Genomic DNA, 24254 nt, shown 5'->3' with positions numbered 1-24254 from the left:
TAAAAACATTTTGAAATTTTGCTACATTGTGGTTTTTGAAATCTCGCCAAACTAGGTTTCCGGGAGATATTTCGAGAAGATTATTTTCCGATCACACCACCAAAATCCTTAAACCTGATTGGTTATTTGATAAGCCGTATCAATGGGTGTATGTTGTGCCATCTTCTCTAATTTGAACTTCCCACTTTCTGATTACTCGCCTTAGGTTAATAAGCCACTCCTTGCATTGAACACGTAATCCTGCCTATGTAAAAAAAGAAAATAAGTACTTAATTGCAATATAAAAAATATTTACTGCATTTATAGAGTTTCCACTTTTATTGTGATGTTTAATGGAATACCTGTAAGTGACATAGTGCGGGCATCTCGATCCTGATTGGTTGTTGAAGCGTTGTATTTGTTTACGTTAGCAAGTGTTCTTTTCATTCTATTTTGAGTAAGCCAAGCCCGTCAAGCATCAGTTCTCATAAGTGATACATTCTATATTCTTGCACAAAGATTTTGTCACGAAGATTTCAATTCTTTCACCAGATATTTCTTACTTAACACAAAGACAGGCACGAATCCATGTAGAAGATAAACAAATTAATTATTCATTGAAGTTGCCAAGTACACAAAACAAAAATATGTCGTGGTTACAATAAAAATAATTTAAGTTAAGAAAAGATCTACATTTCAATAAATTCGATGTGTGATACGGCCCTGTATTTCACTAACTTCATGTTAATTAACATTCTAACTTATGAGGAGAAATTTAGCTCACCTTTAAATCGCCATTTTCTTATAAAAGATCAGCTGAAGGCTGGGATAGCCTGGTTGGTAGGGCACTGGGCTCATGTCCAAGAGTTCGTGGGTTCGATCCCCGCCGACTGAAGACTCCACATGTAGTAAATGGTGACTGATGCACGTTAAATCTGTCGAGTCGCAAAGTCCTCCGTGCTACCATAACAAATCGAAACCTCTGGGGGTACTGATCCAGGAGTTTCCTTGTCTTCTGGATTGGTTCAAAAATGCAAGGCTACGGGGTTGAACATTAGTAGTCGTAAACCCATAATTGGATCGGTTGTTCAACGATGGATGTAAAATAAAAATAATAAAACGATCAGCTGGCAATGACGTCGTAAGTCACCTGTGTGGGTATCCATGATCTTCTTAAAAAGCAAGTATTCAATTCAAAATCGGTCTCCAATAACATTTCTCGAAACCTAACGTTTTTGATTATGACTTTACATTACATGACTTACTTTATACATTACATGATTTGCTTTATACATTACTTGACTGATAAGAATGAAAATAGCTTATGCTTCAATTTAATGTTAGATGGATATAGGTTATATCAACTAACCCTTATCCCTTAATTAAAGGCGAATTGATGTTATAAGTTTAGAAAAAAGGTGCAAATTAGAGTTTAAAAGTTGCTTTGTCATTTTTTTTGTCTGATTTGCCATTTTGCCTTGTATACCGTGCCTAGACAATGTGTGAAATATGTAATCATTTAGTACTTTGCCGGTCAATTTTCGCGATTGTATACAATGCCTACACTTTGTATATAATACCAAATTACTAACTTTGTTGAAAATATATACATATGGAAACTCACTTAAAAATAAATGTTCCAACAATTATTTTTAAAATATTCGCTAACTTGAAATAGTTGGACGAGACTTTCTTATTTTGTGTTCTTAGCTTTTCACACTTTTTTTTTATTTACTGAAAGATATCCTTAACTAAATCTACACAGGGATGAAAATTCTTGCAAAATTACCTAACTACCATCAACACCGATTAACGTTGCGGGGAAATGGCACATTTTGGAAATGGCACAACCCCTCCAACGGCAGTTTGATATACTCGTGAAATTTATTTATCTGTGCTAAAAGCATAAAGGATCACAATGACAAAACAAATTTAAAAAGATAAATACAGTGTTAGGTAACAAATGAACTGAAATGAAATGAGACTCATTTTATTTACAGATAATGAACCTAAAGATAATCAAACATAATGAGCTAGTTTAATTCGTTCCTTGAGTTTTTTAAATACTACACGTGTGTTACACATTTTTACGAACTCACTCTAATATTATACGACTGAGTTATTGGTTAGAAAAATATAGAAAATTATATTTTACATGTCAATATATTTTGATTTTGAAAACTGAGATTTTTGTTGTTTTGTTTATCTTCTAAAACGTAATGCTGAATACCTTATGGGGAATTCGCAAACGGATCAACTAAAAGGCCAAGATAAAGAAGAGCAAGGTATATTTAATTATTCGTACATACGACTTCAATTTTAGGGGAAAAAGTATTTTCTGTCTATAATAAAGTAGTAAAAATAACCATTAAATATCATTTTATTTTGGTTCTTTATTTGTAATACTATCTGATGATCAAAAACAGATAAAGCATGATTTGGAGATTAGTTCATTTTCAAAAGAGAAAATAATGCAAAAAAAACACTATTTGTATTGTATGGAAAAATAAGTTCTCCTGGGTAGACTATATTTGAGGGTGCCCCTTGATTTTTGCCAAGTTGTGATCGTGGTTGATCGCCAAGCTGGGCGATGTTGAAACCCAATCATGATTCTGATTTGTTTAGACTTTAGCGTTATTTTAAAATGTTCAACAGTATATGTAATTTCAGAGGTCTGGTAGTTCTACGTAGGATACTGGCAGGTAAGGTTACTTTTGCTTCTGGTCAATAAGATCGTAGGTATGTGGGCAGTCATAAAAAGGAACTTTAGAAAAAAATGTCTTTGCCAGTCCGGTACCACAGACGCCATTTTCAATTCGTATTTCGCCGAATTTATGTGGCGATGGAGGTACACAGATTCTATTCATGATAAATTTAGACAGTATCTAACTGCTATTAGAGAATTCTGTACACCTAAACCTGAGGAAATTCAAGCTTACTGAAGAAGTGAGTTGTTTTTTTTTCCTTTTCCTTTCCAAGGCCGGGATAACCTTATTGGTAGGGGATTGGGCCTATGTCCTAGAGTTCGTGAGTACGATCCCCGCAGGCCGAAGTTTCCCAGTGTAGTAAATGGTAACTGGTGCATGTTAAATCAGTCGGGTAACAAAGTTCTCCATGTTCCCTTAACAAATCATACCTCTGGGTGTACTGAATTGGAGATTGATCATTCTCTGGTTCAGGTCAAAATTACGATCTATGGAAGAATGAATGAGGCATTCCTATAAATGGGCTGTGACGTGTGTGTGGTTGAAGTCGTATTCTTGGCCCTAGACCGTGTCATTGAAAAACAAGAAACGCACCCTCTGCTTTAAATTCGTTTGAACTCACCAAGCAGGCTTACTGGCATCGGCAAGTACCATTAGAGACAATAACAACACAGTACATGTAGACTAAATAAATGCTCTAAATTCAAACTGCAAGAGAGTAAAAAATAAATTATTATTTTATCAAAATTATTATTAGGATAATTATCTAATCCATAATTAATTTTATTGAATAATCAATTCTGTTCTCCAGTCAAGAACTCCATCTTAACCCTTTGACACTGATGGGACACAGGTGTCCCTTTTTTGTAATATTTTCTGATGCTCTAATTATAAGCAAAACTATATTTTGATACTTTTTTAATTATAAAATACAGTTTAATAGTTACTTAAGAAATCTGCTAGATTATCGAAATTGTATAAGCATAAAATGCAAAATACAAAGAAAAGTTTTTTGAATTTTATTCATTCATACTCAAATATTTATCAATAATTAATTTTGTAAATTAAAGAAAATTCAAAGACTAATAACTGTTTCTCTTAGATCAAAATAACTGCAAATTAGTACAAATTTGAAAATTTTTTGTTTGGGAGATTTTACCTTTAACGCAGAAAAAGACATCAGTTTTTCATACTGTATTTTTAACCAAAAATTATTAAAATCCTAAATGTAATATTTTTCACCCATTTTGACCGAAACTAATACAAAATAATGAAAAAAGTACGAAAAAAGAAAATTTTTTGTGAAAGGGTTAACTTAAAAAATTAAAATGATGAAAAACCAGGTGTTGATGAAAACTCCTGCCTATTAGACTTAAAAAAAATTACTCAAAAATAAGCATTTTATAGTACTTATCTCCGGAAAAATTTACTTTAGTAATTAGTTTTAAGTTTAGTTTTTTTTTCAGTTTTAGTCAAAAGCAGTTAATAAAAAGTTTTTCTCACAGTTAACAGTTTGAATTCCATTTTATTTGTGGTTATATAACTGTTTTGTTTGAATTATGATAAAATAACAATTAAATTAATTGTTATTTAACCATTTTTTTCCGAGAAATTTCTAGCAATTTTCTTCAATGCACAATGAAGATGAATGCGCTGAAGATGATGCTCCAGTCCAGCATTCAAACTTGCATGCTACTTAAAAAACTGTAATACTTCCTTGTATCGCTATACTCAACTTTCCAGTTAGTGTACTTAAATGGTGCTTCTTATATTTTATTATCATCGAAACAAAATTTTTATTTTATTCCTTTTAATACATAATATTCAAACTGGTGTACCCGGTTAATGTCATATTAAAACTTTAAGCATGCAATTTTGAGCAGAAAATGTATAACTAAATATTCTAAATTCTTTCTAAAATGCAGTGAAGAGACAAATATCTAAGCTCTCACATAATTGTCGAACGTAAACTGCAAAATTTACCAAAATAAGTATCCAATCATCCAATTGCTGACATGTTTAATCATATTCTTCTATTTGGAAATTATTCTTTTGAAAACTTTTAATGAAAAATATCAATGAATAAAATATATATTTGACTAACAATTAGTAGTTTTATGTTAACTATATGTCATGAGCTCTAAATAAAATGCTTCAACAAATATTTAACAAAACTTTAATGAGTTTTCTATTTTTTTTATATTTGCAGTTAAACAGTATTTAGAACAAGCTAAAAAGGATTTTGAAAACAGATGGAATAATCCCACAACGGTAAGTTAAATTTTTATACAATTATTTTGAGTTTACATTATAAAGATAGCTATTTATTTGTCTTTGTAAATAATTTTGTATATAAGGAATCAAATGCGTTTATTTACTATATAGTTTAAAGAAATATTGTGTAAAAGAACTAAACTGTTTTTGAGTAGTGTGTATGAAGAATAATATTTGACATGATTCAACGTATAGTGAGAAAAATAAAAAATGAACCACCCTTAATAACTTTTAATCTAATGATCGGATCTTCACGTTCTGGGATTCAATCTTAATGACTCGAGGAGATGACTTCGAATATGCTAAATAATTAGTGAAGACGATAATTTATGTTACGAAATCAGACACAGAAACGTGCTTCCTCTGAATAAACACAAATTTTTTTCAATGAATTTTGATTTCTAACCCCCAAAATATGGGAGGTAGCCGTAATCAGAGTGGGAAATATGGTCCCATTAGTTTGGTTTGGACAGCGGACCAAAATCTGACCTCCTTAATATTAATTTTACTTCTTTCGTATTTCGCCGTTGCTCGAGGAGTTTTTGAAAAATTTTTTACACCTTTATATAATTCGTTAATCCAAAGATATGCAAAAATAATTTTTAATAATTATTTATTAGTTTTTATTATTTTATACAATAATAGTGGAAAAAAATTGAATGACAAGGTATACAAATTTTTACACCACTTTAAAAAGTGTAATTTTAAATGGCAAAATGCAAAATTTTAGCGAAATTGGTCGAATAGTTCCTGAGAAGTTGAATTTTAAAAATACAATTCTTTTCAAAATTTGATTTTTTCAGTAATTATTTGGCCGACCGATTTCAGTCTTTGTTTTTCGCCATTTAAAATTACATTTTTTGAAATGATGTGAAAAAACAACTGTACATCTTACAATTCAAACATTTTTTGACTATCATTAAATAAAATAATAAACATTTACGAAAAGTTTTATTTTGCATATAATTATCTTTGGATTTTATAATTGTGTACAAAATCTTTTTCAATTAGCTTAAAAAGTTCTCGAGATATGGCGGAATACACAAAAAGTAAAATTGACATTAAAGGGCCCAAATTTTAGACCAAATTCTCCTGATCAAAATATTGGGACCATATTTCCCAGATTGCGGCTTTCCCCCCCCCCTGTATTTTGGGGCTCAGAAATCTAAATTCGACAAGAAAAAGGTATGTTTATTCAGAGAAATTATGTTTTTGTGTCTGATTCTTTAACTCAAAATATCGTCTGCACTAACTAATTAGCATATTTGCGTTCACCCCCTCAAAACATTAAGATTGCGTCCTAAAACGTGCAGATCCGATCATTGGACCAAAAGTTATAAAGAGTCGTCCATTTTTTATATTGTGCACTGTACATATTTTTTCCTGCTTAATTTGCTTTTGTTTTAGTACCATTATCCAAAACATTGAAATTTATATGATAAGTTGTAAAAAGAAGTAATATATTGTATTTGTAAAAAAAAATGCTCAATTAAATTTTTGCTCATATTCTACTAAAGTAAGATATTTTTATTAGGAAAAATAAAAAATATCCGCATCCATATACTAAGATAAATTTTCTAATATCAAATTAATGTAGTTTTTTATGCAAAATTATTATAATCCTCTGCGATCTTAAGCTTTTAATTTAAAGTCTAGAATTGTAGACGGTGTTATGAAATAATTACAAGTCCCATTTTTTATGACTTTTTATCCTAAAACATTTAAAAAAAAACACAAAAGCAAAACTAATTAGTTTATTAGTGGGAAACGAAGGTATGCTACAGGGTAATTGCATTTTTTATTAAATGTTACGTTATACTAATTATTGTTATAATAATTATTGATAATTGGTCACTATGATTAATTTTTTTAAATCACTTTATTTTAATTTGTTGCGTTTGCGACTGAACTGTTAGTAATTTATTACAAAGCAATTAATTTTGTAACAATTCCAAAGATTACTATTTAGTTCTTTAATTTTACAAGTACCAAATTTCCCATTTTTTTTTCTAAATCTTAAAGTGTTCAACTACATATAAATCAAATCACCTATGCCTGCTCTTCAAATAACAATTCGCAAGTTAAAATAGCGGACCTTTATGCAAAATAAAAAATTGCATAACTGTTGATCTACTGAATGAGCTATCGCATACTAAGATGTTATCTTACTGGTTCAAGTCTTTCCTTAAATAGGCTAATACATTTATGAAGACGATGTTTCAAATTAAAAACTCAAGCACTTAAACGTACTTTGTTTCAATTGCCTTTTTTGGATCCTCAAATTATAGGGGTGTCTACAACCTGAAAAATATGGTGGTAATAGTTGAGCATTCAAAAGTTTTGATCCCATAATTATTGTGCATTTTACCAAATTTCTGAATATAGTTAAGTGAATTGAAAAAGCTTTGCGCACAACTGCAAAATATAGTTAATTAAGGTTGCTTAATAATTTTTATTTAGTTTATTAAAGGTCGAAACATTTTTAAATTGTAATGTATACAGATATTTACTTCATTTTCGTAACAAAAAGCAAACTTTTTCAATATATATATTTAGGCATGCGTGCTTGTGTGAGTATACATATACATATATTATATACACATACATATAGTATATATATATACATATACATATATTGCGGGAAAAGAATGAATAGAAATCCTATAGCAAGGAAAAGTAACTTTTAAAAAAAGCGTTTAAGTCTCAAAATGAAGTCTATTTGACATAATTTTTTATTATTTTCAATATTTCTTATTATTGAATGAATGCAACTTCACTACAGAATATAAATTCTGTGGTGAAGTTGCCGGTGATCATTTCCGGTGATAATTTTTTTGACAAATTCCAAAAATAAAAAATTTTTCGTATCAATACCAGCACCTATCTAAAGTACTTTTTTTAATATACATCAATAATAAAATGTTTTTAAGCTGAAAACTTTTAATCAAAAAACACGAAAAATACTCACCAAATTATATGCATGGAAGATACATGTTTTTTATTCTAACGCGCTTCAGAAAATCTAATTTAAAAAGTAAACCATACTTAAAAAAAATAAAGAAATAAAATACACAACTATACACGAAGAGAATTGATGCTAAATGAGAATGGCTTTTTAAGTAAAATAAATAACACCAAATAACCCTCTTTACTTACAATTAAATAATCCACTTGCATAACTCTCCACAAAAAGAGAGAAACAAAAAAAAAAGAATAAGCAAATATTTATCTATATGAACTTATGATCTTCTAGACTTCAATTACGATCTTTTAAAGGGAAATGACTGTAATGAAGAAAAGGGTCACTTACGTCAAAGAGTAAAAATAAATATAATTTTACTTTCATTGTAAAAAAGTTAAGATGTCACTCTAAGTAGAAGATACTTCATTATTTTCGGAACGTGTTTTGACAGGTTAATATCTTACAAGACAAGAATTATGTAATTAAACATTTATTTAATATTTAAATATTAATATTCTTAACTATGTTTTTCTCATAACTCTTTTCTATCAATATCTTTAAAGTTACATTTTTTTCTCTTTTGTGGTATGTTAATATAATATTTCTTATTGGAAAATGTCATTATTAAAAATAATTAATTAATACAAACTGAATTGTAATTAAAATCATCAGACATTTATTTAATATTTAAATATTAATATTTTAACAATGTTTTTCTAATAACTCTTTTCTATGAATATCTTTAAAGTTACATTTTTTTCCATTTCGTGGTATGTTAATATAACATTTCGTATAGGAAAATGTCATAGTTAAAAATAATTAATAAATACAAACCAAATATGCAATAAAAACCATCTTTCAGAGAGCAAAGAAAGATTTTCCTATAAAATCTTTAAAGAAATTAAATAAAAAGTTTGGGGATTATTTGTTTTTATTATTTTTATTCGAAAATTGACGAATTTTAAAATGCTTTCTTTAAAAATATTATAAGAAATTCTCGCACAGCAGTTTAAGATACATTTTATGTAAAATACCTGGAAAATTAAATGAGACTATATCAAGTTTATTTTCATAAGTTACACACAATATTTCCTTTCTTACTTTTTCTAGAACTGTAGAAATCTTGTTGTTTTTTATTATTTATTTTTTTAATCCATTTCTCTTGTCGCTAATAGTTCTCCTTCCCGCTATTAAGTCTTATTTAGATTAGAAGTACACAGTCCAGTCACATTAATGTGACCACCTGTCAAAAGACAGAATAACCACCTTTGGCTGAGCGGACCGCTACGAAACTTGCAGGAAGAAAGTCAATTAGGTTTCTGAAAGTGTTCACTGGGATGTTGAGCCATGCCGACTCCAGTGCCGTGGCCAGCTGCGCTAGATTACGCGATTGAGGATCTATGGCTCGAACAACCCGATCGAGGTGGTCCCACAGATTCTCGATTGGGTTCAAATCCGGTGCGTTTGCTGGCCAGGGGAGTACGGTAAATTCATCCTGGTGCTCTTCGAACCACGCACATGCACTGCGAGCTGTATGACATCTCTCATTGTCCTGGTGGTAAATGCCATCATTCTGAGGAAAAATCATTTGCATGTAGGGATGGACATGGTCCTCAAGGACAGATATGTACTTATACTGATCCATCGTGCCTTCTACAATGAGTGCACCCAGTGAATGCCAGGAAAACATTCCCCAAACCATAACGCTCCCTCTTCCAGCCAGCAGCCTTCCGGCAATTGTTGCAGGGTGTTTGCTTTCAGACGTTTTACGCCGTATACGTCAATGTCCATCTGTCCTATGGAGCATAAAATGTGATTCCTCGGAAAAAGTTACCCGTTGCCACTCTGTGGACGTCTAGTTGCGGTACTGGCGTGCAAATTCCAGCCTTTGTCACCGATGAACAGCAGTCAGCATAGGTGCATTAACCAGGCTTCTGCTGCGGAGGCCCATACGCAGCAACGTTCGCTGAACAGTTGTTGAGGATACACTTTTGGTAGCCCCCTGGTTCATCTGGACGGTCAGTTGCTCAACAGTTGCACGTCTATTCGTCTGAACGCATTTCCGCAGCCTTCGCTTGCCTCTGCCATCTTTGGCCCGTGGTGCACCACATGCGCCACGCCGTTTGTTTTGTATAGTGTCATTTTGCCATGCACGGTATACTTTTATCATGGCGGCACGCGAACAGTTCACAAAATCAGTCGTTTCCGAAATGCTTCCACCCTTGGCCCGAAAGCCAATAATTATGCCCTTTTGGACATCGGATAAATCGCTACATTTCTGCATTTCGCCAACGACTGAAATGCTTTTCGATGCCCTAGGACATCCAATATATACACTACACTGTAATGTGCTGCCACATGCACTCTGTGAGTGTTTTTTTCACGTTGACGCCGAAAGTAGGTGGTGGTCACATTAATGTGACTGGACTGTGTAAATGTCATTGATTAGAAGCAAAAGAGAAAGATTAACAAAATTAGAGCCATGTTTTCATCGCGTCGATCGCTTGCGCGATATATATTCACATAAAAAAAACTTCTAAACAGTTATAGTAACTATCTCTTCATTTTAAACAACAAACTTTTAAAATGAAATCGAATTTTAAAAAACAATACTACGGATACTTTTTAGAGATAGGAGTATGTAAGCTTCGAGTGGTATTTCCGTCCTCCGCTAGAATCCACCCTCGTGTTAATAATGTTGAAGTATCAGCAGCCTACAACTCAACTCTACAATAGTTGTATATTTTGATTAGATATGTTGTAATTCGAATTTTCATTAGGTTTCCAAAATTATTGTAAATATCGTAATTAAACCGTTTTTCATTTATAAAATTCCATTGTATTTATTTCGAATCTTTTAACAATTGACTTGTTTTCATCGTCTAATGCATACAACTGGAAAACAATGGAAGAAAGGTTGAAGATAGATTAAAAACAGGAATCGAATTTCTGGAATGGATTTAACAGTATAATAAATACGCCTCTTAAGACAAATTTATTTTATCCAATCCATTAGTTTGAAAGTAAGAGAAGCCTTTCCAATTCAGTCTGAAACGTTTATTCACAAGGAATTTCGCATACAATCAACAAAAATAATAACGCTACCCCTTTTATCTCCTATAAGCTCCTTAAACCGATTGGCAGCATTTAAGCTAATTAAACAACAAAACAGAATATTGTATCTGGATGGTTCGACTGTGAGATAAATAATGCTTAATTTGGTATTCAATAAATAAGCAGCTCAAATGTTAGAGTGTAAATCATTAAAGGAATGTAAAGTACAAATACGAAATGTAATTGAGTATAAGAAACGTATTTAACCTTAATGTTTGTTAATAATTGTTGGTTACAGATTAATGTTTTCCTAAACTTGTAAACATTTTGATAATCTGAAAGATTATCAAAATGTCATTCAGTATATAAGAATGCTTAAAAACAATTACTGGATCTCGCATAAAATTATATAGTAAAAGTGTTTGTCCTCTTGATTGTCATAAAAAAAAATCTTTTTTGAAGCAAAATAATAGGTCTACACCGTATTTTCTGTATTATTTTTAAATCTGCAAAGTATAGTCTAAACATTATTCTTACCTTCTATTTTTAAAAAACAAATAAATTTAAACTAATAATCATTTAAACTCTGAGGATCGAAAACAGATATTTGATAACAAATCTGGAAATGAAAATAAAAATAAAAAAAATGCTCATACTGAAGTTAAATTCAGTATAACTATAACAGATCTTTTAGGACAATAACAGCTTTTTTCTTAATTATTCTTTCCAGTAGAAAATAAAGAGAACGCGTATTGGTTTTCCCTTCCCCCAACCAAAAAAATTAATGACTTTATTACGACTTAATAAATCGCCAAATTTGGTGAGACATTAAGTGTCAAATTCCTGTTTTGTAAGGATTCTAAAAAAACTATCAAGTACTATGATTATTTCTCTGCATAATGATATTGTTTTCCAATCTCAATTACGATAAAAATCAATGTAACAAAACAGATACAGTGATTCGGAGAAAGAAGAGCATAAAAAATGCCTTAAAAAATGGAAAAATAAAAATAAAAAACAACCAGTAAAGCTATCTTTATGATAGTGTCTACATTTAACAAAATGGTATATAAAGGATCATTGCGGCTCAGGGGAAAGAGTGCTCGCGTTCCAATAAGGTCACCTGAGTTCGAGTCCCAGTGATGGCTGGTCAAAACGAGTTCCGCACGCGGTTCACATCGATCATGGTTCAGACGTAAAAGATCCTAAGTGGTTGACGGATCATAGGTTGAAGTCCCCTTCCCGTCACTAAGCGTGAAAAGGTTTTCCTCACCGTGTAACGCAAATGGAAAGTTAGTTCCATCAAAAAGTCCCCCACGAAGACAAATTTCTCACAATACTTGATCCAGAAAATCCTTTGTGTTCTAAATTCGGTTCAAAAGTATAAGGCTATGGAGTTGAACATTAGCAGTCATAAGCCAAAATTGGATCAGCTGTTCCATGACGGTTATAAAATTATAAAATCAATAATGTCTCCAGTTTGTCCTTTATTTTCGTCCTCCTTTGTTCGAATTGGACGCTACAATGGGTGACACGTCTTTGTATTTGATCAAAAGCTGCATTACTCAGATTAGCCAGACTGCAGAGAGCCTCGTCTTTTCTCAAGCAGTCCTATTGAGTAAAATGCAAAACATAAATTTCACAAGGTCTTGATTGACAAGAACTCCCCCTCAAGCGTCCAAAACAAACTATGAGCATCCAACCATACTCTGTCATCAACACCTTATCGAATTTAGTTCGAATTTATTAAAAAGACTGAAGGGATTATTTTTTCGCAATTTTGAATCGCCAGGAATAATCCTTTGGTTGCATCCCTTGTAAAAAGTTTAAAGAGATTTTGAGGTTCATCTGAGGTGTTAAGGTTGATTTGAGGTTTATTTAAAGTTGACTTCAAAAACAACCACGAAAAATCAACTTCCCGAGATTCATAATCAAGGTGTATAAGATTGTTTTATTCACACTTGAGGTTGTTTTGAGTTTGACAGAAATCTGCTTTACAGCAACCAGCTTAGAGAGGTTGTTTTTGAGAGGTAAATATTATTTTTTGTACACTTCAAGCAAATAAATATGCTTGAGGAGTGAATAATTTCACCCAATTTCAAATAAAAGCATAGCTGAGCTATACATGAGGTTGATTTTATGAGGTGCAAATGCTGTTGAAATTGAGGTTCATTGTAGAGGATATTTTTGATGCAAAACATAAATTCATTTAATACCTTAATGGTATTCTTTCACTCCTGTCAACCTCAAAACAACCTCAAAAACACCCTATTTTTTTGTAAGGGTATTTACGACTTTCTTCTGTTGGCATGCGCATGTTTAAAAAATATTTACTTTTTCGACCACCATTTTGCCATATATTAAGTAAAGTAGGTATCACGGGGTGTGCGTCCATCTATCTCATATGCCTATCTTACCATGACTCCAACTAAATAAATATTACCTTATGCGATTCATTTTTAGCAATTTCGCTGACAAATGACAATATTTATTGAAGAAATCTAAATAATAAGTCAAAAATATAGATTCAATAAAAGAAAAGTGAATTATTTTCTTTGTCAAGTTTTTTCCTTTTTTACATTTATTTTTCTTAATTTTTTATAATTTTTTAATAATTGATTAAAAAATTTTTGATTTGTTTAGTATAATTTTGTTTTTTATGATATATTTTGTTTTTAGAATACAGCAAAGCTAAAAGATTTTGAAAGAATTCAAACTCTTGGCACTGGTTCATTTGGAAGAGTCATGCTTGTACAGCATAATGATACAAAAAAGTACTACGCCATGAAAATTCTCGACAAGCTAAAGGCAAGTTTATTTTTGAATTATCCAACATCAATTAATGTCAGTTAAATTTTGATACCTGTTTTGTCATTGTTTTTTTGTAATTTTCTTTAACATCAAACAGAATTAAATCGTTGGATTAAGTATTTATTACATCTATGAAACAATTTTGATAGGTTAAATCGTTTTATTATCACTTTTGGAAAATGTTCTCATTCAAAATATGTTACATGCGTTTAATTAAAAAATAGCCTATAGAGTTAGATTTTTAAAAAAAAGTTTAAGGCATTAATTATTTTTAGAATATTACTCTATTATTTATAATATATATTTTAACCAAATTTTGTTTAAATCCATTCTATGATTTGAATTTTGTCCGATAGAATCGAAAACTATATCTGTGAAAGCAAATTTGTGCTAATACATAAAAGAGTGCAACAGAGCTCGGCCTCCGAAGGACGTAAAAAAAGGGGGTCACAATAGAGAGCTTGGAACATCAACCTCAATCCTATTGTGACAACCTCTGCCATTCTCTTTATCAAAGCTAGATTTCTTAAGAATTATGGCAAATAGCTAAAAGTTCAGTCATTCAAACTAATATATATACATTGAGTAATAAAGACACAATAAAAAAAGCGTATAAATGGAAAAAAATTACTCACGCGCTAAAAAATTTTGTTTTTGAATTGTTGTAATCACCAAAACGTTACCCTTCACTCACTACTTACAATAAAGTACAATAGCTAACGATGTATCAGCTCTATGTGAACATCTGTGAAGATACAAACTATGTGACAAACAACCTGTGTCACTATCAGCCCCATGCTTTCCTATTATCTAACCAGGTAATAAATCTTAATTTTACAGGATGCTGGTGGCTAACCGATCGGGGAAAAAGATTTAGTTTTCACCGGTACTCGGTGAAAAGTTAGGACCCGGTACATCTCTAGTTAAAATAAATAGATCATACATTAAAAATGAAAAACGAATACTACAATCATATAATTCCATTTTTTTTTCACATTCAATACTCACAACAAAATACTGTAGCAAACGATACATGAACGACATCTGTGAAAATACAAACCATGAAACAAACTACCTGTGTCACTATCAGTCTCAAGTTTCCCCATTACCTACCCATGTAATAAATCCAAATTTTAGAGGATATCGATTGAGGAAAGAGATTTAATTTTCACCGGTACTCGGTGAAAAGTTTGGGACTCGGTACATCTCTAATTAAAACAAGTAGATCATACAATGAAAAGGAAAAAAGAATACTACAAGCCATAGAATGATCAATCTTGTGCACCATTTCACTAATAAAAGGATTTTACTATTAAAACAATTCTTAAGATAGTTTTAGTACTAATCGTAATTTGATGTAAAAATTATTTTTCAAAAAATATAATTTTATTTAATTAATTAACCATTTAATTCATTATAATGATTTAAAAAATATTTCCTCTTAATAGTTATTTGTTTTCATACAAAATTATAAATTTTATAACTAGGTTATTTCATAGGATGTAGGTTTCTAAAAATTGCCATTAAAAGATGCATTTTTTTAAGAGCAGAAAAAAAATTTATGATGCCATTTCCCAAAACTATACATACAATTTCTTGCTAAGAGACAGGAAAAATATTTTATATATTTAACATTTAAGAGCCCTTGGACAGTTTAAAAATTAAATACAATGATTTTAAATATCACTTATAAGCTATATAATATTAATGAAATTATAAATAAAATAAACAAACTTGGTAGTTAATGCATAAGAAAAAAAATAAATATAATTATTATAATTACCTTTTTTCCCTACAGGTTGTAAAATTAAAGCAAGTGGATCATACATTGAATGAAAAAAGAATACTACAAGCCATAGAATTCCCTTTTATGGTCAATCTTGTGTACCATTTCAAAGTAAGGCTAATTGGAATTAAATTAGAAGCATTTTACTTTTTTTCTGAAAAGTAATAATTTTAAATAAATTTCTTTGTTTCTTCATTTTTCCAAAAAAAGGGAAGTTGTCATAATACGTTATTTGTTATAACCCAATTTTACTCCAAAACTGTTCTAGCTTTTTCTTTTTTTTTTTTTTTTTTGTCCTCACTTCAGTTTTGCATAGCATTTTTTAATCTATTAGTGTTTGATTTGATCATATTATTTTAATACTATATCTCAGAATAATTTATCATAATTTTATTGTTTTGATTTAAGAAATAGGTATGACTTACCAAGTTTCTAACAATAGCTAAACAATAGCTTATAGTAATCAGATCTGCTTGCAATAATCAAGTGATATAAAGTTTTGTTTGTCATAATAAAATTGTTTTAGAAATATTTTGATAAAATCAAAATGTTTTACAAATCAACAGCTGCTTAACATAGTCACATTGTCTTGAATGCAATATATATATTTGCTATTATTATTTGTTCTAAAAGCTCTGCAATATTTGACTTAGTCATATTATTTTAATATATAATTCGATTTTACTTCATTGCAAGCACAAATATATTCAAGTTTGTTCGTAGTTAATTTAAAAAATTATGTGCTAAAATATCTTGTGATCACAGTTTGTACAAATTCGTCATAAAACTAAAAATTTATCTTTGTTTCCAAGCAATACTCTCAGAAAAATCTCTCATAAATAATTAGCTAAATAAATCAATTTTGGCATTTTTGACAATAATTTTTTCGCAAAGCTACGAAATTTTTGACAAAACGTGATCTCTAAAATATTTCACGATATTAATTACTTACTCATTCGTGTGTTATCTTTGCATTTTCCAAGAGATCTCTGAAAAATTTTACCTGATGCAGCACCGTTTGTGCTATATGATAGAATGATGCAGAATTTAGTGCACTCGCATTTCAAGCAGATTTCCCGGGTTAAAATCGAGTTAACCGGGTTAACAGTATTATATGGTTAATTTTACCAAAGTTGCTACTAATACGCCTGGGTACACATTAATTGTTACTAATGCGCTTGGGTACAAATTTTTAGTGTACCTACAGGACTAGAAGCATGGTAAATTTTACTATATTCTTATTTTCAGTGTAAATCAAAAGTTATTAAGTCTCTCTGCCCTTTTAACTTTCCGCTGTACATCTGGAAATTTAAATGATTAGTATAAATGAGAAGACAAAATCATTTAAAATAATTAAACCTAGACCTAGATAGGCACCTAGACATTTGAAATATAAATGTGTCCATGAATATGTCCATCACCTATTTTCTATACCAACTTTCTTTTAAAAAATTGCACAACAACTGATGATTTTTCTACATTTTTATCACGGATAACCAAGTAAGTTTGTGAAATCGAACCATTGATCAAATAAAATTTGAAACTGGACAGACTGCGAATTAACCGCAGAATTTGGCTAACATTTGTAATTATCTCCAATTATATTATACTTTATGCAAATACATTTGGCTGTAATAATGACTTCAAACATTGCAATCAAAAGAAAATTGAAAAAGCGAAAGAAAAGTTTTTTTTACTTCTTTTATATTTTAAATAAAACTATATTATTGAAAATAAGATTGCAAAACCAATTTACTCTTATTTTATCTTTACTTTTTTTAAGAAAAGTATTTATAAAGCATTATATGATTTAATTATTTAGAAAAAGCAATACAAATCAAGCAAAATTAAGTAAATCACTTATTTGGAATACACTTTAGAAAAAGATGGAAAATGCTTTTCTATTTCGACAAAAAAGGAATAGTAATTAACTCTCTTGTTGAAATGAAATCAGAAATTAGGAAAGATTTTGTTAATGAAAGAAAAGTGTTTAATTGGTTTTAATGGGAGTTTTCTCTTAAAAAAATTAAAAATACAAAATATTTTTAGGAGGAGAAAGCAAACCTCATTATAGGTAATAAAAAAATTTTAAGAAAGTACCTTTTTGTTAAATATTTGCCAGTTTTAAATGAATTGATTCATCGTTTATTTATCTATCAACAGTTAATTTATCTATAAAAAATTCAATCTTAGAGAAATGTTCTTCATTACTTTTTACTTTAAAACCAATTAGATTTCAAACTAGATCAGAAAAAAATTATTATTTCGGTTTAAGTTAAAAAAATATGTAGTTGAATATATTTTTTCATGAATTTGCCTTTGCTATGAAAATTATATTTGATTTAATATTTTTCATGCTTTTTCTGAACCATCGATAGAGAAGAAAACACTTTTTTGCTTCTTCTTAATTGAACTTTATATTCTAAATATAGTGTACGGATTTCAATGCAAGTTATCATTGAGAAAAAATAATCACAAATCAAATAACTGAAAAATAACTGAAATGTAAACTTAGAGTTTTTAAAGATCATATTTATGAAGACTGCAATACAATATCTAAATTAAATGAATAATTACAAGAAACTTGAGTGGAAAGATATACTTGATAATTTAAAAACTTTATTTGCTTCAAAAACTTAGGAAGGTTGTAAAATGCGACATGTTTCGAGAACACAAAAATAGGCTCCCTATCTCAAGACTCGCCAAAACATGAATGCGCAATGAAAGAAGTGGAAAATAAATTATCGAACACATATAGTTATGTATAATTAAATATTAATTAAATAATATATGAAGCAAAATAATATATTATATATAATAAAAAAATAAATTTACTTTCGTTGTTTCGTTAGCAACTTTACATTTTCTTTTCAAGTTTCTTTTGCTTCCCAAATTCTCCGTCCAGCGTGTCTTGACATAGGGTGCCTATTTTTGAGCGCTCGAAACATGTTGACTTTTACCACCTTAATAGGTATTTAAAACAGTTGAAGTTTTTATATTAATGTGTATCTAATATCTACTTGTCTTACAATACCATTTAAAATTAATAGATGGATCATACCTTAGCCAATTACCGGAATATAAATCGCATGACATGTTACAGAATAAAAAAAAATGTCGCGGATATGTGAAACTGTCATTAGCAGGAAATCAACAAAAACTACCAATTTTATTTACCTGTGAATTATATGATAATTTTTATTGATTATCTCTGCTATTGGCAACTTCTTATTGCTATGATTTTATAAAGAAGTTTTTACGTGATAGGGTGACGTTCTTTAATCGAAATTTTAATCATTTTCCGACTAGCTTGAGCAGTCAAACCTCTTCTGGACGTCTTCTCAAGATGACAATTCAAAATACAATCGTTTCCTGATCGTCACAGCCGGAATTTATTACGATATTATAGACAAAGGGAATATATGGCAAACAAAATTCTGATTAGCTAGACTGGAAAGTTTGAATTTTAATCGGTGCTCTGTACTAGATGACAATACAAGTTTTAATCGTTTTTTGACCCCAACAAGCAATTTTTATCTCAGAATTTTTCGCCAAATGAAATTTCGACAATACTCCGAAATTAGTAAATTTAAAAAACAAAATAAATAGAAAGAAAATAAACAAAAGAAAAAAAACACTAAACAAAAGAAAAAGAAAAAAATAATAAAACAGTGTAAAAAAAATAATGAAACAAAAAAAAATTCAAATGTGGCACTGACGAAAAATAAAATTTTTTTCTATTTCTTAGAGCACTTACTTTTTAATTTTTATTTTACTTCATTTGTTATTTTTACATTCTGTGATATTATCTTTTGCTATTTTTACATTGTTTGTTTTGTTTTAGTGACAAATAATAAAAACCTGAGACTAAAAAATTATTTTTGCATTTATTATTATTATTTATATTTCGTTAAACAAATCTGCAATCATAATTTTGCTATTTTCACATTGTTTGTTTTGGTGGTAAATAATAAAAACTTGAGACTAAAGTATTATCTTCGCATTTTTTATTATTATTTATATTTTGTTAAGCAAATCTGTAATCATACATCGTAAATATCATCATCAGTTCACACTTCTGTGAACACATTTTCAGTTACATGGTGTTTTACAGACATTACCAAAGAGGTATTTAATGTTTTTCACATAAATAAATCTATATGCTCTTTATTTAACATAAAATTTTATTTAGTCATTAAACCTATTTAAAATGCACAAAAGCAGTATTGCTTGATCTTTCAAAAAAAATAATAATATACAATGCCGTCTGCCGATTAAAATATGAGAAATATACTACTCGGTATTTTAAATCCTCTGTTAATTTTTTCTGACTTAACTGTTCGTATGCATTTTTATAAGGAATTATTTCGATTTTGTCTGTTTTTAGATATTTTTGATTAAAAAAATATTTGTTTTAAAATTTTCAACACCATCCATATCGGCTTTTATCAGTCATTTAACTCCAAATTCGGAGAGATACTACATCATAGTTTTTACGGAATAATTTAATAAAACGATTCTTTCTTTTTTTTTATCCTTTTGAAAAGTAATGTGCTGTTACACACTCAGGAATAAAACTCACACTTTTGACGATTAAGCTATCTTTGAGCTGTATTTTGTTAATTTTGAGCATCATTTCGTCACGAAATCACGTGATTTGTGACAAAACGTGAACTCTCAAGTATATGACGAAAATGTTTCCTCAACTCGATGTCTCATCGTAGAGTATTGGGGGAGATAATGAACTAGATTCACGAAACTAGAAGGAAGACTATCCAACTAAAAACAAAGTGGTGATGGAAGCGGAACGAATAGTATTGTGATTAAGGAGTTGGCCTCGTATCAGGAAGATCGTTGGTTCGAATCCCGCTTCGGTCATGAGTGGATTTTACCTCTATGGTCATCTTGTGGTGTTTAGGTGACATAGATCGACCTTTATGTTGCCCGTGACAAAGCAATTGATTGAAGAGTTAGATACTCAAAGCAGTACGAGATTTTTGTGAAAAAATAAAATGGCGAAATATTTTTTTTTAAATTTTGACAAAATTCGTTTCCTCGAGTTGCAGTTGTAGTTCATTTACGTCGCACTAGAGCTGCGCAATGGGCTTTTGGCGACGGTCTGGAAAACATCCCTGAGACATGCCATCACAATTTTGATCCTCTGCGGAGGGGATGGCACCCCTGCTTCGGTAGCCCGACGACCTGCACGTGAAGTCGAGCACTTTACGGTAGAACGAGTAACGAGGTAACGAGGACCAATATCGCACACCCTCGGTCCTACGCAGACTAATCCAAGTGGTCACCCACCCGCACACTGACCGCAGCCAGTGATGCTTGACTTCGGTGATCTGCTGGGAACCGTGTCTTAACGATCAGTCCACTGCAGGACTCGTTTCGTCAAAGATATGCCGATAGTTATTTTGTCATTTTGACGAAGATTTTGCTCGGAGCATAAATAAGGAAGCAAAAAAGTTTAAGATGAAGAAAGTTTAGTGGTTTTTGAAAATTCATTGTTTACTGAGTAAATATTTCACTATCATCAAACGCTTATTTAAAAAAATTAAAATATTAAAAAAAAATTAAATCAAAATTTTACTTTAAATCCAAGATAATAAGGAAAGAGACTTCTTTATGCACGAAAACTAAACTTTTTTCTTTACTTCAAAAAGAATAATTGCGAAATTCCTATAAACTAATTATGTTATTTTATTTATATAAACTTTTTAAATATTTAGCTTTTTTTAATGTTGATTCTATGTTGAGGTTTAATTATTTCATCTTAAGGTTTTTGGTTTAATTATGATTTATTAATTAATTCTCTATTTTTTCTATCTCAGGATAACTCCAACTTGTATATGGTGTTGGAATATGTTTCTGGTGGTGAGATGTTTTCTCATTTGCGACGGACGGGTCGATTTAGGTAAGGAACAATATAAGTTGAATGCATCTGCAAAACTCATGCTGTTTATTAATTTCAAAAACAAATTAACAGTACAAATTTTAAAATATTTTTATTCCACAAGCTTACATTAAAATAGATTATTGTGTTTCTAAATCTCATGTATTTTTTTATTCATAATTCGCGATCACTTTTTTTTTAAAGTTTTACTTAACACATTTCTTAAGGTCTGTGTTTTTAAGAGGAATCGGTAGGGTATACACCAATAATGCTAAAACTGACCTTTTGCGATATACATTTTTCTCTGCATCTAAATGAGATATTAATTTTTTTGCAAGAATATTTACACAGTGAGAACTGATAATACACATCTTTGGCAGAATGTTTTTTAAATTGTGAAATGAGAACTTTTTGTTTTTTTAAAAAGTTTCATCATTTTTGAGCAAATATCCTTCATCACTCAAAAAGTTTTCCTGTTAACGCTAAAACAAATGTTTTATCACAATCATTGTATCACAGCATACACCTGATGTAATCTCAAATATCTTCAAAAAATTTCAAATAGATATAAGTTGTTTTTTACAGAAAAGGTACATCAAAAAAGATCAGTTTTAGCATTATTAATATATGCCCTACCAACTCCCCTTAATATTATCGATCTTTAAACCCCACACCGAAACAATTTCTGGTTGCGCCACTATGTATTAGGCTACTCTTTTTGCACTAAACATCCAACTACGGCGCATTATACTGTTTTGCTGACCCATCTTTATGCTCTCGTGCAAATGAGTTAATCAGTTACATGCACTATGCAGTCTGAATAGCAACATTACTGAATAATTCTGAATGCTAGTGCTACTATCACCGTGGTGCACTTTTCACGTCGGCAACCTTTATAATTAATATAGCTTCCATTGTACGTCGGTCACTATATTTAAAAAATAAATACGAAAAATAATCGGGTTAAACTTTTTTAATTATTCAAAAACTATATGAACACAATTAAACCAATCTTTTTTTCAAGAGAAACTGCACTAGTTTGAAGTTTTTAAGTATACGGAATAAAGATTGAACTAGATTATTCAGTATGAAAAACGGTTAAAGTATTAAAATCAGTATTAAAATTGAGAAGGCTTATTAAATTTTACATCTATATAAAATGTATCATAATTCGTTAATATGACATATGTTTCTTAATTATATAAAATTCAACTTGCAATTTTAGGTAAATATTAACGAATATACATACTTTTGAATTGTGTAGAAAAAGGTTAAAACCTATATTTTGAATGCTTGTACTGATAATACCTTTTAATGAGTTGCGATGAAATGCATAGCCTTGAAATAAATCTTTATAGTAAAAATAAACATTGTACATTAGAAACATGATAAGAAATCTTTATAGTAAACATTCATAACTTCGTTACAGATTTTGTCTCGCGTTGAGAATTGCATAGTAGCGTCGTGTCTTTGAAATCTGTGCTTAAATCCTTTTGAAGAGGAAAACTAACATGATTTCCAACTTGTTCTGATTTATTAGGGCGTTTTTAATTGAATATTCAGAGTGGTAGTAAATTTTATGATTTAATAAATTTAGTTTACAATGATTTTGCCCACCACAGCATACAATCAACTTTAACATTTATATAGAACTTATTAATTGCGCAGAGAAGTATTTAAATGCGGACCGAATTAAACAAATTAAGTTTACCTTAATTTTTTTTTCACTTGGTACCGTTTAAATATTCTTTGAAACTAAAAGATCCGGGTTAACAGCTATGAAATAGTTTGGGAGTGTGGTGTTAAAATGTTCAATTTTTAAAGAATCTGGACATTGTTTAGCGAAATAAATTTTAAAAGTAATATTCGAATACATTTCTGTTTAGTCTTCAAGCTCTGATTTATTGGTTTTATAACTACTTAAAAGACTGCAGCACGGCACTGTTTCTTCGTCGTAACACCTGAAATCTTTTGAAACATTTCGAAATTGTTATGAGGAATTTGAATAGCGTAACTTCCAACACACATTTCAAAACAATTATAGGAACGAAAAAAAGTTTCTGAGATTTTTTCGAAACGTTTTTGTATGTTACATTGAATTTATGTTTTAGAGCTCATCTTTATATTTGCTTCTATACTGGTTTAATCATCAAAGGGTCTTACCAACTGTTTAATTGTCTCATTTTAGTGAACCAAGTACAAGATTTTACGCTTCACAAATTGTGCTGTCATTTGAATATCTACATTCTTTAGACCTAGTATACAGAGATTTAAAACCTGAGAATCTTCTCATAGATGAAGAAGGCTATGTTAAAGTAAGTATTGGTATTTAGATCTGTTAAAGTTAATATTGGTATTTAATGGTAACCTAATGTGCTATGTACGTTTTGCGAATTATTTCATTTCAAGGAGTCGTGGTTTTCAAATTATGCAAATGTTTCTTTTCCTTATAAATTCTGCAGAGATAACTAACAGAGGAAAATTTTCATTTTGTTAAAATATAATTTTTTCACCACTTTTTAAATTGAAATACATTTTTCATTCACTTTTATATTTAAAAGTTCAGTCGTTAATGGGTTAAAATCTTGTTTTTTTAGGGGACCTACCACAAAATAACGACTCAATTTTAAAAACAAAGTGTTAAATGATAAAGGGATTTCAAAGAATCAATCCATATAAAAATATATAAATTTAAAAAAACTGCATAATAATGGGGCTTTTTTTATTTAATTGTTGGTAAAAGCTTTGTAACATGATATAATATTACAAATGATATCTTGTTCT

The 24254-nt window shown here is 29.9% G+C and overlaps 1 protein-coding gene across 5 annotated transcripts in view; it reads left to right on the top strand.

The window, feature by feature from the left end:
• Positions 1-24254, top strand: part of LOC107454703 (cAMP-dependent protein kinase catalytic subunit 1) — a 232768-nt gene that overhangs the window by 186974 nt on the left and 21540 nt on the right. For all 5 annotated transcript variants that reach the window (XM_087167977.1, XM_087167980.1, XM_087167981.1 and 2 more), the window contains 5 exons: positions 4894-4955; positions 13654-13782; positions 15584-15682; positions 21409-21491; positions 23659-23785. In XM_087167977.1, coding sequence (XP_087024103.1) covers positions 4894-4955; positions 13654-13782; positions 15584-15682; positions 21409-21491; positions 23659-23785 — 500 coding nt within the window. The remainder of the gene's footprint in view (positions 1-4893; positions 4956-13653; positions 13783-15583; positions 15683-21408; positions 21492-23658; positions 23786-24254) is intronic.

This window comes from Parasteatoda tepidariorum, chromosome 7 (assembly GCF_982258835.1).
Source record: "Parasteatoda tepidariorum strain Cologne lab strain chromosome 7, Ptep-v5.0, whole genome shotgun sequence".
Classification (NCBI taxonomy): domain Eukaryota; kingdom Metazoa; phylum Arthropoda; class Arachnida; order Araneae; family Theridiidae; genus Parasteatoda; species Parasteatoda tepidariorum.
Note: the sequence above shows the minus strand (reverse complement) of the source record. Positions and strands in the feature narration are given on the sequence as shown.